Here is a 15,800-nt window from a genome sequence, read left to right as displayed (position 1 = left end):
GGCACTCAGTTTATTTTGAATAGAAGACATTTTTTTCTGTTGAACGTCTGTCCGTCCATCCATCAGCCTCGCCAGCCTCCAACTTTTGTGCACCCATTCACATATTCATCCACTAACCTCTATCATCCACCCATCCCTGCATTCATCCATCTGTTTTCGTGAAGTGACTCCCATTAACTGGTGAGCAGGCGTGTGTGAATATCAGCACGGCTTACTGTTCAAGTATATAAAAATAAATGTACTTCATGTAAACGTGGGTGTGCGAAGGCATTTATCAGCATGTGTGTGTACGTTCCAATGTGCCCATCTGCGGATGGCGAGCCAGAATTAACATGCAGCGCGCGCACACACACGTACATGCGCGTGCGCAGTCGCAGGAAACGAAAGGGAAGAGAAGGGAAGGCGAGAACAGAGCGCGCTCGGAGATGGATGGGCGATTGTGACATGATTTACAATGAGATCATCAACCTTGAGGAACAGCGGCGGCCTCTGTCCGACGGCACCTAGCTAGAATAACACACCTCACAAATAGTGTATACAGCCAGCACAAACACACAAGGGGATGGGAAAGCAAGCAAAAGCGATACCATACACAAACCAGTCGGTCCACTGCTTGAACTTGAGTATCAAGTGTGAATTATTCATGAAATAAAAGGTGGGGAATGTACGCGATACATAAATCACGCCTGAATAGCACGCTTAAATGTTTTTTATTAATACATCCTAAAATAAATATTCAGTATGTAAACATTTCAATCCAGTCAACAATGATTAAAATGTCCTGTGTGACCTCTGTAAAGTAGCACAACAAGTGGTAACAGGGAAGAGAAAGAAAACGTGCCGACGTCATGTCACAGAAGCAAAATGAACGTCTTTAAAAATGCATTATTCATTTCAATAGAATATTTCCAATGTTACAATTCACATTTCTCCAATATATTTGGCAATATACAGCATAGTGTATTGAATAGAGTACAAAAAATACTTTCATTTCAAAGTACAGTAGTTGAACAATGAGACATTTAGATTCTTAATTTGCTTTGTGTTATTTTAGTCAGTAAAAAAAATTGCAATATAAACCAGTATAAAAAGTAAATTCAGGTTTTTGTTCAATTACTGAAAGCACATTATGCAGTAGGTTTTTATGATCCTCCTCCAACCACTTTTCTGGGGTACCACGCTACCTTTTTGGAGGCTATTGTAGTCCAAATACATATCCTCCAAACTATGTTTCTAGGATCTTCACAGTATAACAACCAACCAAAGCAACTAAGAGCCCAAACATAGAATTGGGTTAAAAACTGGCTAAATTCTGTGTCAGTACCTAAGTTTAGCAATTTTGTCAATGGTGGATCCAACTTGAATGTCAGACAAGAAAGGAGTCTTAAGTCTCATGCTTCAATGCTTGCTCACATGCCATCAACAATAACAAGGAATCTTCTTAAGAACAGCTTCTACCTGTGAGATTCATCCTTGATCGGATCAGCCAAAGCCTTTTCCGGGATGCTGACGCATGTGCTGCTGCCCTGCCAACTAATTGTTGATCCACCTGAGTTCAGAGACTTCAGAACTACACTGGGTTTTAATATCTATTGAGAACCGTTTCATTGCGGGGTTTCATAATAGTTGCATGGCGCGGGGCATCATCTATTAATAGTTGCACTGAGAAACATACTAGACCAATAGTTGGTCATTGTTACAAATATATAGTATTGCATCATCTTTGCAGATGTCCTCATAATTTCATTATGCCGTCCCGCTTCCAATCACTTTTGACAATAGTAAAAGGCAACCAAAGAGAAATGTATCTTAAGAACACGATTTGGACAGCGTTAGTGAAATAAAGGCTTAAAATACAATTGTGTGACATCAAAACCATAGCGTTTGTGGTCATTTGAATGAAAAACAATTTTTTTCATCAATGTGATGAATAAGTTAATTCGACAACATATATATTTGCTGGAAGGATCATCTTATTATTTTTAAGGAACAATCAAGATGATAACAGAAATCTCTGTGACAATTATAAGTTGCATTCACTGAAATGTGAGGATTCTCGACGAACAGTCGAGTGAAAACGTTCCCATTCTAAGTGAGAACAGTAGTCTTTTTCAAAGCGACCACTAAAAACAATATTGTCATCCTCTTAAAATGATGGTCTAAATCATATTTTGACAAAATTATTATTTTTTTAAAAACATTTCCTATGGATGCTGACCACCTAAAATTGGCTACATTAAGCAGATAATTCAATTTGACCACTACCATAAAATTCTTATTAAATATAATACAATCTTTATTTGGTTCAGTTTTCTGTTTCTTCTGAAAAACTGAAAACCAGTTGGGCCATTAATTTAGAATGGTGACGATATGCAACTTCCCCCAAAAAGGCTTATTATTTAATTACAAACAGCAGATGAGAAACGTGTGGTATCTTAAAAAGCCATACTCTGGTTAATATCACAACAAATCATATTAACTCGTGTTAACCACAAAAATATACAGCTGTACAGTGTAATCAGTTGCGGCTATTGTGTCCAGTTTTCCTATGATTGCATCAGCTAATTTTGCTTAGTCCATATCATTTCTAAAGTGCGTCAAAGCAGACTGCTTCATGTTACCTTCCACTCCCGACGTCACCGATGGACGCATCAACACCTGATTGACTTACTTTCCCTCTCAAGGGAGGGCATCCACAGCCAGATGATACATCACCCGCTTGGAGATGAACCTGGAAGATAGGAGCACGTCATGCTGGGTTCGTGATGTGATGCTTTTTGTTATAAGCTTAAGAAGAAAAAAAAGTGGTGATACCAGCATGAGGACTAACCTCGAAAAGGAGTTATCAAAGATGAGTATGTATTCTCCTGCTTTTCGAACTTTCATTTCTCCCCTTATTGTCTCCTTATGGGAGTTGCAGCGAGTCAGTGGGATCAAGACCTGACAAAGGAGAGGACTTAAAGCTTTGAGACATATTACATGTGTGTGTGTGTGTACAGTATATGTGCCACCTTGGCCTGCTCCAATGTAGTCTGTGCACTCTCCTGGAAAACAACACTGAAGGAAATGCCTTTGGGTTCTGAGGTAAACGTCCAGCAGACGGTGGCGCCCGACCAGCCGGCGCTGATGGGCACAGTGCTGTAACAGTTGGACTTGATGAAGAGCTCCCTCGAGCTGTCGCCAAAACTCGATATGTCGTCCAATGCGAAGCAAGACGTCAACCTAAGGCAAGAAGAAAACTATATTTCTGTTTTTCTGAAAGGATTGCTTACGTAAACTTAACAGTGAAGTAAAACTTCTCTGTACGGTTTTGTCATGTCAGGTGATGTATTCATTGCACAAGTGTCGTTTCACTTCATTTCTCCCTTCCCGTTTTGACATTGATCATGACCCAAAACATAAGAAAACACATGACAGCGAGTAAACAGGACTCTGTGGAAAAAGAAAAAAAAAGATGTCAATTTACGTCAGTTCTCCTGACTTGAGCAGGCAGATCTCTGCATCCTGCATGGCGCCACGCTGATCCTCGAGGACTTCCGACGACAAGTCTCCTGTGCTGGCACTGCTGCAGCTTCTGCACAAGACAAGAAAACACAAAAGCAGAATACAAACTGTAATCATTGGGGCTACGCATATGACAATTTTTCCTTGACAGGTATTTCTATTGCAATGCATTTAAACTGCAACCTACACGGCGGTACTCATGCTTAGGAATTTTTATTTGTCATAAAGCGAAGGCGTAAACAGCCAAGCCAAATGAGATACAGTACATACAATTGTGTTGCCTCCTCCTGTCCATGTCCAGAAGAGCAGGCGGTGACAAACGAGTCACCGTCGGAGATGCCGCTCACTTCCTCCTCTGTGATGATGTCAAATATTCCATCCTCCTGCTTGTCGCCTTCATCCACTCCTGGGGGAGGAAAAAAAAAATTCACCCTACTCAGCAGTCAACTAACTTGAACACCGCGTCATGTATGATGGCAAACAGACTCCTCCTTTACCCAAGAGGCTCGTCACGGCTCTCAGAGGCTGCAGCAGTCGGCCGATCGCAGAGCCCGGCGTGCTGGTAAAGGTGTCCTCCTGCGGGGGGCGCTCTTCCTCTCCACTGACCTGGTTACGGCAATCCCGGCAGCAGAGCTCTCTGGTACCGCCCATCTGGTAACTAGCTGCATTGGCCAGGCAATAATGGCAGAAGGGACGGCCACAAGATCTAGGGAGAAATGTTCTTTTTATCATGCATCTCCGACAGTTTATATTTTCTTCAGATATTTTGTTAAACCTGGAAAATAGCAAGTTAAACAACAAATGCACAGTGTGCAGAGTCTGCCGGTAATGTTGTGTCCCTCCGACCTGCAGCTGTGCTTGCGGAGCAACCAGCCGAACGGCGTGTGGCAGCCCAGGCAGTAGTTGACGTCACGCTCCGTCTCCTCGTCGCGCAGTTTCTGCTCAAACTCCAACGCGTCCGTCTTCTGCCACAGCGCATCTTTGTCCCTGTACAGATATTGTTGAAAAAGCATTTACAAACTAAAACAGCTAAAGACAAAAAAAATCTTGGGCTTCAAAATCCAGTTTTCATTTACATAAATCCGTGTACCTGATGAGCTCCACCAGCCTTTCCTCCAGGTTGACCTTGGTGCGATAGAGGTCGTCCAGTTCGGCTGCCGTCCTCAGATCTAAGTTCTGCTTGTCCAGCGTGACCTTCCTCAGAGTGTCCCTCAGCTCCTGACAAGCCCGCTGAGTCATGTCAAGCTCCTCCTGGCATCTTTGGGCAAAATACCAGGCAATTAGCGACAAAGACAAAAAACAAAAAGAGGACGACTTCTCTGCTGTTCTTATTTTTATGTCTAAATTGTTAAAAAAAGAAAATTGTTGAGGAATAACACAACACTGTGATAATTGCAAACAAACAGCATTCAATATTTAGAAATAAAGTACAGTAAATGCAAACAATATCTCACCTTGATAAATTCTTTCTCAGTTGGATAAGCTCGTCCTCTTTCTGCTGAAGGAGATTTTCCGACTGGGCCAACTGAATGGTTTTCTCAGCAAGGTGTTGCCGGTATCGTTGCACCTCAGTCTGGCAATAGTCACACATAAAGTACATACAAAGGTCAATGGGACACTTGCATTATGTCTGTACAAGGGCAATTGACGTTGTCAGAAAGCTTATTTTTCAAAATGTTATTCACGGTATCAATACAGTTAAGAACAGCTCATATTTTTATTTTAATATCTCTCTCTACCAATATATTCTCTCACCTTCCAGCGCTTGAGTTGCTTTTCTACTTCGACTGCTTTCTCCTGCTCGCTCATCATCTGTAACCTCTCATCCATCAACTCTTCGTTGACACTCTGAATGACAACACATCATGTTGCTATTATGATGCTAACAGCCTTGCTACTAGCTTAAAATATCTGCGTTGTGAGTCTGACCTGCAGTTGACTGCTGTGACTGATGGCCTGGCTGCTGAGCTCCAGCCGGAGCGCTTCGATCTCTTGGCGGCTCTTCTCCTGCAGCACCTCTGCCTCCTCTTGGACTTTGGTCAGCTCCTCTTGCAGCTTCTGCGTCATGGCCCAAAGGTCATCCTGGTGACGGAGCTTGCCGACGAGTTGCTGATTCTCTTGGCGGAGCTGCTCCGTGCAAGCATCTATCCTGGTCGCCTCCTGCGCGGCCTCCTCCTCCAGCGCTTGCCGCCTCTTGGAGTGGGTCTCCAATCGCAGACGAGCTTCTTCGTTCTCGGCCGTCAGTGTGCACACTCGAACTCCGAGCTCAGCGGTTTCGGTGTTGGCTCGGTGCAGGGCCTCCCCGGACTCGCTGTTCTCCAGGCACAAGGCATCATAGCGTTGCTTGAGAATGTGCAGCTCCTCCTTGTTAGCCGTCACCTCGGCAGCCAGGCCTGCCCGAGCTAGGGCCTCGCAGTCTCGCTCCCGGATCAGCGCTTCCTCACGCTCACGAGAACGCAGGATCTCATCTACGTGTTGCCGGTTCAGCTCCTCCACTTGACCCTTGAGCTGTTCCACCAAAACTCGTAGGTCCTCTCTGGACGCTTCGGTCACCTCCTGAAAGGCCTGAGCTTTCATCTTCTCCTCCGTCCCAGCCAGGAGTTGAGCCCTGAGCTCCACCACCTCCTCCCTAAGTCGATGCACCTCCCGAAGGTTGAGCTCCAGTTGAGCCTCAGCAATCACCAGCCTGAACGGAGCCTCTTTGCTATCAGGGGTTAAATGTTCCTCGTGGAGCTTTGGTGTTTTTTCATTGCTCTCCGCCGCTCCTTTTTCATCATGTTGCTCTGAGGTCCTGCTTTCCAGTTCCTCAACACGTTCCTGTAGAAGACCACATTTAGCTGTCTGGTCTTTGAGCTTGACTTCCATTTGCTGGAATTTCATCAGCAGCTCCGCATGGCTTTTTTGGGATCCTGTGAGGTTCTCATCCAGGTTGGACACTTTAGCGTTAAGCAAGTCCACCTCCTCTTGAGCCTCAGTGAGTTGTTTTTTCAATGAGGACTGAACTTCAAGGAGGTCCAAATTTTCCTGTTCCACACTCTTCTGTTGAGCTTCCAATCGCTGTTTCTCAAGAAGAGCCTTCTGGACAAGCTCCTCCAAATGGCAGTTTTCATCCAGAAACTTCTTCTCGCGGTCTTCAGTGCACAAATCGGCAGCTTCCAGCCTTCCCTTTAGGTGCTTCTCAGAAGCCCTCAGAATGGCGAGCTGGTCTAACAAGGCTTCCCTTCCCTGAGTCAGCTCTACGACGCTGTCCTCACTCTTTTTGACCGCTTGCAGTAGCGCAGTGTTTATACCCTTAAGTTCGCAGCACTGAGATCTGCAGTTATCAAGGTTTCCGGTTTCTACGCTGGCATTCAGATCGATGTCCTCGAGTCTAAAACTCAAACTCTCTTTCTCCATGTTTACCTTCTCCAGATGTTCTTCCAAATGCTTGATTTTCTCTGAGCTAACAGAAAGTTCCCTCTCTCGGCTTTTTAGGGTTTTTCGTAAGTCCAGCAGTTGAACTTCCAGCGTTTCATTCTGGCTATCTCTATCGGTACATCTGCGCTCGATCTCGTCACGCTCCTCCTGCAGCCTCCGTCTCAGTTCATCTGCTTGGCGTTCTCGACACTCTAGCGAGGCTTGCAAACCCTGAAGCTGCGCTCGTAAATTGCCGCTCTCCTTCTCTTTCAGCGTCAACGCGCCCTGAATGCGACCGACGGCACCCTGGAGCTCCTCCAAGCGCTTGAGGGTCTCAGCTCGCTCGTCCTGGCCACGGGATTTAACGTCAGCCAGTTTCTCCGTGCAGGTCCTCAACTCCTCCTCCCTCAATTTCAGCTCCTGAGACACACGATCACAATACCTGGCCCGGTCCTCAGCCTCTCTCTTGGCCTCCAGCCTCTTCTCCTCTGTTGACTTAAGTTTCTCCAGGAGTTCTTGGATCTTCCAGGCTGATTCGCAAAAACTGGATGTTTGTTTGCCCTTTTCTTTTATAGTCTCATCCAGCTTAGAGAGAAGCTCCATATTTTTGTTCTCAGTGGCTGCAAGTCTGTCTTGAAGTTCACAGTTTTTTTCATCCCAACATGTTTGATAGTGGTTACGGACGTCCATGCTAGCGGAAGGATTCGGCAAACTGGTAGTTTTCTGAGCTGCTACCAACTGCTCCTTAAGGTTCTTAACCACATCTTTCAGATGGGCCGGCTCTTTGCCTAATTCCTCCACCTGTCTCAGAAGCTCTTGCTGCCTGACCTCAGATTGGTCGAGCTCAAGGCGCAGATTCTCTGCAACACTGCGAAGGGATGGTTCTGCTTGTGCAAGATCCCCACGGAGATTCAAATCTGGAACGCGGACCTCCTGTGACTGGATGGTTGATGGAAGAAGTCCTCCATATCATATTCAAATAAATAATGCATTTCATTCATCGTGCTTTATACCTGGATCAGACTGTTGATGCTGGAGCAACGACTGGGGGGTTTCCACAGGAGTGATGCTGAGCCGGCCCCTAACGTCCGTCTTTCGTGAGATCAAAAGGGGAAAGTTATGTTTTGTAATTCACATCTGTTAAAAATGGCTGTCTATCAAGGTTGAATTTGGGGGGGGGGGGCGACAAGTGCGCATCGGTTACCTAGCAAAGGCCGGCCAATCAATGTCCAGATCGTAACCCCGAGCTGCAACGTCAAATTGGATCTGGTTGAGCTCGTACAGGTGGTTTATGATGTCTGAGGTCAGGTTTGGGTCGAGGAAGGGACTCCGGGCGTAATACCAGTCACTAAGGAAGACAACATGATGGGGAACTTGAGTCACATTACACGAGTCGGACTTGAGTTGGCAATTTTAGGACTTGTGACAAACTTGGCTAAAAACTTACAACAGACTCAATTGGACTTGATACTCATGAGACTTGACTTTGACTTGAACTACAGGACTTGTTTACATTTGTGTTTACATTACACATCCTGGGGGTGCACATCAGTGAGGATCTCTCCTGGTCCACCAACACCGCGTCGCTGGCGAAGAAGGCCCAGCGCCGCCTGTACTTCCTTCGGAAACTCAGGCGAGCGGGGACTCCTCCGGCCGTCATGACTACTTTTTACCGCGGCACCATTGAGAGCGTCCTCTCCAGCTGTATTGCTGTCTGGGGTGGCAGCTGCACTGACCAAGACTTGAAGGCCCTGCAGCGCATTGTGAAAACGGCTAGTAAGACTATTGGTGCTTCTCTCCCCTCCTTGAAGGACATTTACACCTCCCATCTCACCCGCAAGGCGACCAAGATTGTGAGTGATGTGAGTCACCCCGCTCACTCTTTGTTTGAACTTCTGCCCTCTGGGAGGCGGTACAGGAGCCTGCGCTCCCGCACCACCAGACTTTCCAACAGCTTCGTACTCCAGGCTGTTAGGATCCTGAACTCGCTCCCCCTTTCAGTGTAGCGTCCTGTTCTTGCTGTATGCTCACTGGCTCGGTTTTGCCCCTCATATTCAATGGGTTATTGGTCTGTTTTTATTCATCGCTCATTTTATTTATTTTATTTATTATTTATGGTTTGTGCCTTCTTGTTTTTGTTTTGTGTCGCCTACTTGTATGTCTCGTCACCGTGGGATGGAGGAAACGGAATTTCGGTTTCTTTGTGTGTCTTGACATATGAAGGGATTGACAATAAAGCTGACTTTGACTTTTGATTTGAGGTGTCCTCAGCGCGTACGACAAACGAGTGGGATACGTCTTTGGACACGCCCTCAGCCACAACAGCCTCTGATTGGCTACTCTTCTTGCCGTGTTTATTTTAAGTTTTAAAATGAGAATTAAATAAATTAGAGGCATTTTAAAAATATTCTACTGTCAGGTCATACATTCAGTTTTAAAATATATGAAAAAAAAGTAGATTTGTAAATAGCACTTTTCTAAAACAAAATGAAAAAAAGGCTAGACACTAGTTTGCATTCATCAGGCTTAGAATAAATATCCCATTAAATGCACTAATTCCAGAGTGGGAAGTGAGTAATGGTGGTACGGGTGAAAGGAGGTGTATGTTCGCTTGAAAGGAGAACCAAGTCACAAATCAAAAAGAGGAAGTCACGCTTCCTTGAAAAATATAAACACTACTCACCTTGTGACTTTCTCATTGATGAGACACTGCTGGAGTGTGTCGGCAAGTCGTTGATGAACCAACGCGTAGCGAATGAAGGCTCTTCCTTTGCCCAATGAGGTTTTCAACTGAGAACACATAAAAATAAAAAGCAGTGTGAAATTTTTATTTCCCTTTAGACATGACAATAAAATGACAAAATAAAATTAAAATAGGCAAAAAAAAATTGTTTCCAATAAAACCCAATGAAGAAACTAAATAGTAAATATAACAAAGTTAGCCGAGTGCACTTCATCATTTTAATACCGTATTTTTAAGATACTGAGTTGCTCACCGCTGTGAATTCCAAGGAACAAGCGAAGAAAGGAAGGAATGAAGATGAGTCGTGGGTGAAAGAAGGTAAATGAATCGGTCCAGAGTGACTGACCGAGGGATTAGTTACATGATAATACGCTCTGCGTATTTGCGTCCGTGCTCGTCGCACACGGCATACAGCGTCTCAGGTGTGCGCATGTGTGTGTTGCAGAGCGGGATTACCTCGGGGATAGACTTTACAAAACGGATGCCATCATTAACGCCCTTGATCTTAATCAGGCAGTCGCAGAAGTAATCCCAGTAGTCTTTTCTCTGGCCAAGAAAGGTTGTCTTCTCCTTCAGGTCAAACTGAAAATCATACAGTGTTGTATTATACTACTGTCGATTCTCAATATTATTCATTATGATTATCAGGTATCGTACCTGTAGCAGGTATTCGAGTTTGTAGAAAAACTTGCGCAGGTTGGTGCTGTCGTCGGTCACGGGCTCGGCGAGGTCTTTGTGCTCTTGGCTCAGCTGAAAAACAGCATCTAACAAAAAGAAAAGGCATCATATATGTTTGCTGTTTCTTACAAAGAATGCTAAAAAGAAAACAAAATACAGTTGTTTCTGACTCTATTGCGGTTCACTTTACCTGTATCCAAGATTTTTGGATTCGTTTATATCTGTATAATTTTCATATTTTTATTATATTACTGGACTTTGCTGTGATTTTTCTACAGTTGTTTTTGTAGACTGCATCTGTGCATTCTCCATGCATATTTTGATTTGGTATTATTATGCATAAAGATTTGTATTGTATATTATATAAATAATCACTGCTTTGTCATTTGCGTCCTCTGATAGGACCACCACCAAAATTGGCTTAAAGGGTACCTTTAGTCATTAGCAATGTTAACACTTTTCTATTCTACGAATATGGCTTAATCAAATCCCTGAAGTTTATTTAAAAAAAGCAACTCATGTAGGAAATAAATGGCTTTTAGTAAGTGTGACATGGAAATACTGGGAGCATCCATGTTGCTTAGTTTGTGGCCCGGATCAGGCAGCTGCGTGACGTCAGCAATTTGATAGCATCTTGGCTGGCTCCAATCTCGTCCCCAGCGTTGGTGCAGGCAATGAACTCCGGGAGAATCTGGGCTGGGTCACGGAGCACGGATTCAGTGGGTGTCAGTAGTATTGTGGATCACGCAACATGGCGCAGTGTAAAGCATTCGGATGTTATAATAACAAACGGAAAAACAAAGACAAACACTTCTTCCGTGTGCCAATGCCAAGCAATTATGATCGTAAAAGGATCTGTAAACAATGGTTGCACAATCTAGGAACAGGTCACACGATGAAAACTTTCCCTTTTGGCAGTAATTCCGTGGTTTGTGAGGAACATTTTGACGAGAATTGCTTCGCAGCCGATGTGATTAACAGGACCCTTGCTTTGAAAGAGAAAAAACGTCTTCATCCCTGGGCAGTGCCAACAATTTTTGCCCGTAAAAACTGATGTGAAAAGGCAGCAGCGTCATGAAAAGAGATCCCAGAGACACAACATTGCCGTTCTGAGACAGGTATGTATCTGTGACAAGCAGTTTTGGTCCCCTATTTTTAAAAGATTAAAGTCCCAATGATCGTCACACACACACACCTGGGTGTGGTGAAATTTGTCCTCTGCATTTAACCCATCCCCGTGTGATTTTAATCCATCCCCTGGGGGAGAGGGGAGCAGTGAGCAGCAGCGGTGCCGCGCTCGGGAATCAGTTGGTGATCTAACCCCCCAATTCCAACCCTTAATGCTGAGTGCCAAGCAGGGAGACAATGGGTCCCATTTTTATAGTCTTTGGTATGACCCGGCCGGGGTTTGAACCCACAACCTTCCAGTCTCAGGGCGGACACTCTACCACTAGGCCACTGAGCTGGTTTTGATAAATTACTGGGCGATTATTGTGGTTTGTTTACATTGGTTTCCTGTCATGGCGGACAAGCGCATTTTGCCAGGGAAGTCAGTTTCTTGTTAAGTGATTTTAGTAACGGCTATGATCAATTGGTCTTTTAAGTAAATGTTTGGAAGCTGATTTGTACAAAACGGAATCAACTTGGTGACGTCATATCCGGGGCGCCATATTTCTTCCCCAGGCAGCAAAAGTGCCGGTCAAACGGCAATGTTTCAGGCTATATATCTCTTGTCCCTAAGAGGTGTTATGTTATTTCTTTTTTGATATTGTACATTTACTTTATACTAAATCAGTGCCTGCCTTACACAGGTTGACCAAAGGTACCCTTTAATGTAGGATCTCATTTCTGCACTTTTGGGTCTTCCATGCAGGGAGGCTCAAGTAGTGATTCAAAACCCAGCCCAACTGCGGGGCAGATGTGCTAACCACACAGGAATGTTTTGCAGAATGCAGACTACCACCACAAAAATAAATATATCTTAACAGAAACCTGGCGCAGATTGTGTGTATCTTTTTTACCATGGAGATCTCTGATGATCCTATGCAGCTGATTTTGGCCAACTGATGAGCCTGAGGAGGTCATTGTGGACCAGTTCTGCAAGAGACATTTCACAAAGAAACGTTGTTACTCCAAACAATACAACACACCATAATGCTCTGTCTTTTTGTAACCTGAAAGACACTAAGTAAGTTCGTCAGACTGAGCAGCTACTGTGGGTTAAGTAGTTTACTTTTCAGCAGAGTTCCCCTGCTGACAAGCGGCAATTAAGACAACGCAGGCCATATAACCAGCAGCTTTTGCAATAGCTTAGCTGTTCCGTCAATGTTTTTATGTCATTTATGAGCCTCTATAAACGTGACATCAATGCGTCAATGGAGGAGACGTACCAATGCTATTTTTAGCACAGCCACCTGCTATTGACTCTCCACTTCCGGGTGCTGAAAATTTTTAAACAGTCGACCTGGCGGTCAAGATGGTGGTAAAAGAGAGCGGAAAAAATACCCATGCTCGGAAACATTGATAAAATCAGACTTACTTGAGGTGAAATAGTCTAGCGACCACTACACAATATTGTTTTCAGACGGAATCCTGCCCCTGATAGGGGGCGGGTATGATTGCATGACTGACAGGAAACACTGACCAACCGGGATGACCGAGGGTCTAAAAAAAAAAAAAAAAAAAAACACCCAAGTTTGGTTGAGAGACATAAATAAACAACTAAAAGGAATGTTTAGGAAATTAAAAAAACAACAACTTAAAAGTCGCTTTAAAAAAACTTGAAACTTATGTCTTCTCAAATGTAAAAATGAAGAGTTAAAGAAAATGTGATCCAAAATTATTAAACTATAATGTATTATTACTCGATCTTGGAATGAAGAAACAGTACGGAAAAAAAACTGTTTATTTTTTTACATATATTTATAACTCGCACAAGAAACAACAATACTGTTTATGGGAGCGTCACATTTTATGTTAAAAAATTGTAGAGAATATATATATATAGTTTAAAAACCATAGCGGGGAAACTCCAAGGTGGGTGTCGAGCATGTGAAATTGATGTTCACAGCTTTGTGGGTCAAATTAGGGAAACATAACCAAGACTCCGGTGCGTGCAGTACATTTGTGCAGGTACGATATTATTGACATTATTTTATCATTTAATGAGGGATGTTTCATGAAGGTTTTTACACTTTTTAAATGTGGTAATAGTGTTAATAAATGGATATTACTTGGGTTTTTTGGTAACACATGAAGACTATTTAAATGGGACTTTCTACTTTCTCTCATTTAGATTAATGCTATTTTGTGTGAATTAATGTATATTAATATTATACTTGTCTTCTAACATTATGACTTTATTGTCAGATGTACCCATAGAATCCGTTGTATGCAGACGGTGTCCAAATACCTTTGGACCTAACTTAATGTCATCTTCTCACCTCGGTAGAAATGGCTGCAGTTGAAGAAGTCCCCACTATCACAGCAAGACCACCAATAACCTCTGACTGGACATATAATTATGATGAAGACTACCCAGATGAAATGTGTAATGCAAGCACCCTGGCACATTTTAGCAAGGTCTCCAGTCCTCTTTTCTTTTCCTTAGTGGCAGTCTTTGGTCTGCTGGGTAACGGCTTGGTGGTGGCAATTGTACTCAAGTACGAGAATGTCAAAACCCTCACCAACGCCCTCATCGTCAACCTGGCTGTGTCTGACTTCCTATTTGCCACGGCGCTGCCATTTTGGGCCTACTACCACGCCTGGGGCTGGGCTCTAGGAGAAACCGCATGCAAGTTGGTGAGCTACGTATTCAACGTGGGATTTTCCAGCAGCGGCCTACTCCTCATCGCCATGACGGCCCAGCGCCACGCTGCTGTTATCAACCCCCTGTCCGGCCTCGTGTCAGCAGCAGGTATCTGGAGCCTGCTGCCGTGCATGCTCATCTGGGGCACCAGCATCCTGGTGGCTGTCCCAGCCTTTGTCCTCACCACCATCGTGGAGCATAGTGGTGAGAGTTACTGCGAATATACAGAATCCGCCAGCAGCTTGTGGGGAATCTACCAGCAGAACTTTCTTTTTTGCCTCATCTCAGGCGTGTTTCTCTGCTGCTACTGTCAGATCATATGCAGACTACTTCGTACTCCAGCGAGAAGACGCAAAAACAAAACTTTAAAGTTGATTTTCACTCTCATGCTTCTTTTCTTTGTGGGCTGGGCTCCCTATAATGTCACAATCTTTGTTAAATCTTTCCGTTTTTGGCCTCAGAGGCCTGTGGATTCTGAAACTCTGGCGAGGCACTGCACTAGCCACAACCTTCTGGACTTCATCTTTCACATCAGCAGACTGTTGGCCTTCTCGCACTGCTGCCTTAACCCCATCTTCTACGTGCTAGTGGGCTCCAAGTTTAAACGCCACTTGAAGAAGATGATGGGGTGTTGGCGTCAGGGCGATGGTGGCGGCGATGGTGGCGGCGCAGGCAACGCAAGCGGGCATCGTAGCCGTCTGGTGATCACATCTCTGTCAAGCGGGGATGAACTCTGTGTGTAGCTCAGCAACCTCTTCTATATGATGTAAAATAGCTATCTGAAACCTCTTTTAAACCCATTTTTAAACTGCTTGTAAACTGTTCGATTTGATCAACAAAAAAAAATGTCAGTGTTGTAAATTGAGGGGGGAAAAGTCACTTTGGCAATTTTCTAATTTAATTCTGTTAGAAAAATATCAATGTTTTAATTGTATTTTCTTTTCCCCAAACATATTTTAATGGCTTGATGTAATTATGGAATATGCATATTTGTATTGGTCAAGAACCCTTTAACCCCGGTGGAGAAAAATGTCTGACGCCTTCTCTGGAGGGTGAGACCAGCAACTTCAGACATGAAAAATATACTACCTATTATTAGCCAACAGAGAGCGCTGTTCTATCAATTTTAACCGTGTGGCCCTTGAAACAAACGCCTACGTACATATGTTTATTGGAAATTATATATCTGCCATAAAGATTACTGATTGTATATCTTAAAAGGCAGGTTACATATTATCCATGAATTAAGTCATTCTATTTGGTTAGGAGAAGCTGTTAAAATTATTTCTAATAAATAAAATCAATGATAAAATAGAATCAATTAAACACTGGCAATTTTAAGGTTGCATAAAACTGTTTGGTTCCTTCAAATTAAACAAATTATTATTTTAACATACTCATTCTAATATCTTGTTTTTTTAAATATAATCTTTAGAACCTTTAGGATCCTTGCACAATAAACAATGAATTTCTGTACTCTCACGTTATTAAAATTAATTAAGCGAATTACTATTTTAATATTCTTATTCTAAAATTTAATTGTTTCTAAATATAATCTTTAGAACCTTTTTATCTTTGCACACTGAACAATGTATTTCTGTATTCTCACATTAAAGTTAAACAAAAAAAAATAAAACTTTGCTAAAAAAAATTATGACGCCAACCTGAGGA

The 15,800-nt window shown here is 43.4% G+C and overlaps 2 protein-coding genes across 6 annotated transcripts; one reads left to right on the top strand and one right to left on the bottom strand.

Moving 5' to 3' along the window:
- Positions 1–693: 693 nt before the first annotated feature.
- LOC119136686 (FYVE and coiled-coil domain-containing protein 1-like) lies at positions 694–12,953 on the bottom strand. Of its 4 annotated transcripts, none has more exons than XM_037275319.1 (18): positions 12,861–12,953; positions 12,343–12,418; positions 10,301–10,407; positions 10,100–10,225; positions 9,584–9,690; positions 8,105–8,248; positions 7,914–7,992; positions 5,434–7,839; positions 5,260–5,352; positions 4,959–5,077; positions 4,595–4,762; positions 4,351–4,491; positions 4,002–4,210; positions 3,775–3,910; positions 3,467–3,574; positions 3,012–3,222; positions 2,831–2,940; positions 694–2,731 (listed from the first exon to the last, which is right to left on the bottom strand). In XM_037275319.1, the coding sequence occupies exons 2-18, from the start codon at positions 12,404–12,406 to the stop codon at positions 2,680–2,682; spliced, it is 4,380 nt and encodes a 1,459-aa protein (XP_037131214.1). In that variant the 5' UTR covers positions 12,407–12,418; positions 12,861–12,953; the 3' UTR covers positions 694–2,679. The 4 variants fall into 4 exon arrangements, with proteins under 4 accessions (XP_037131214.1, XP_037131217.1, XP_037131216.1 ...); XM_037275322.1 differs by having other exon boundaries at positions 5,434–7,833; XM_037275321.1 differs by lacking the exon at positions 12,861–12,953 and adding an exon at positions 12,712–12,793.
- A 410-nt stretch (positions 12,954–13,363) lies between these two features.
- Positions 13,364–15,481, top strand: LOC119136722 (chemokine XC receptor 1-like). 2 transcript variants are annotated; one of them, XM_037275422.1, is made up of 2 exons: positions 13,364–13,453; positions 13,773–15,481. In XM_037275422.1, exon 2 carries the CDS (start codon positions 13,775–13,777, stop codon positions 14,870–14,872), a length of 1,098 nt encoding a protein of 365 aa, XP_037131317.1. In that variant the 5' UTR covers positions 13,364–13,453; positions 13,773–13,774; the 3' UTR covers positions 14,873–15,481. The 2 variants fall into 2 exon arrangements, with proteins under 2 accessions (XP_037131317.1, XP_037131318.1); XM_037275423.1 differs by having other exon boundaries at positions 13,417–13,453; positions 13,691–15,481.
- Positions 15,482–15,800: the final 319 nt, after the last annotated feature.

Source organism: Syngnathus acus, chromosome 17 (genome assembly GCF_901709675.1).
Source record: "Syngnathus acus chromosome 17, fSynAcu1.2, whole genome shotgun sequence".
In the NCBI taxonomy this organism is placed as follows: Eukaryota; Metazoa; Chordata; class Actinopteri; order Syngnathiformes; family Syngnathidae; genus Syngnathus; species Syngnathus acus.
This window is presented reverse-complemented; position numbering and strand designations above follow the sequence as displayed.

Excerpts from the sequence above, each read along its gene's own strand:
- LOC119136722 (XM_037275422.1), top strand. The coding sequence starts at position 13,775 with ATGGCTGCAGTTGAAGAAGTCCCCACTATCACAGCAAGACCACCAATA.
- LOC119136686 (XM_037275319.1), bottom strand. The coding sequence starts at position 12,406 with ATGACCTCCTCAGGCTCATCAGTTGGCCAAAATCAGCTGCATAGGATC. Across the intron at positions 4,492-4,594 it reads AGGCTGGTGGAGCTCATCAG|GGACAAAGATGCGCTGTGGC; the intron begins GTACACGGATTT and ends ATATCTGTACAG. Across the intron at positions 3,911-4,001 it reads AGCCGTGACGAGCCTCTTGG|GAGTGGATGAAGGCGACAAG; the intron begins GTAAAGGAGGAG and ends TTCCTCCCCCAG.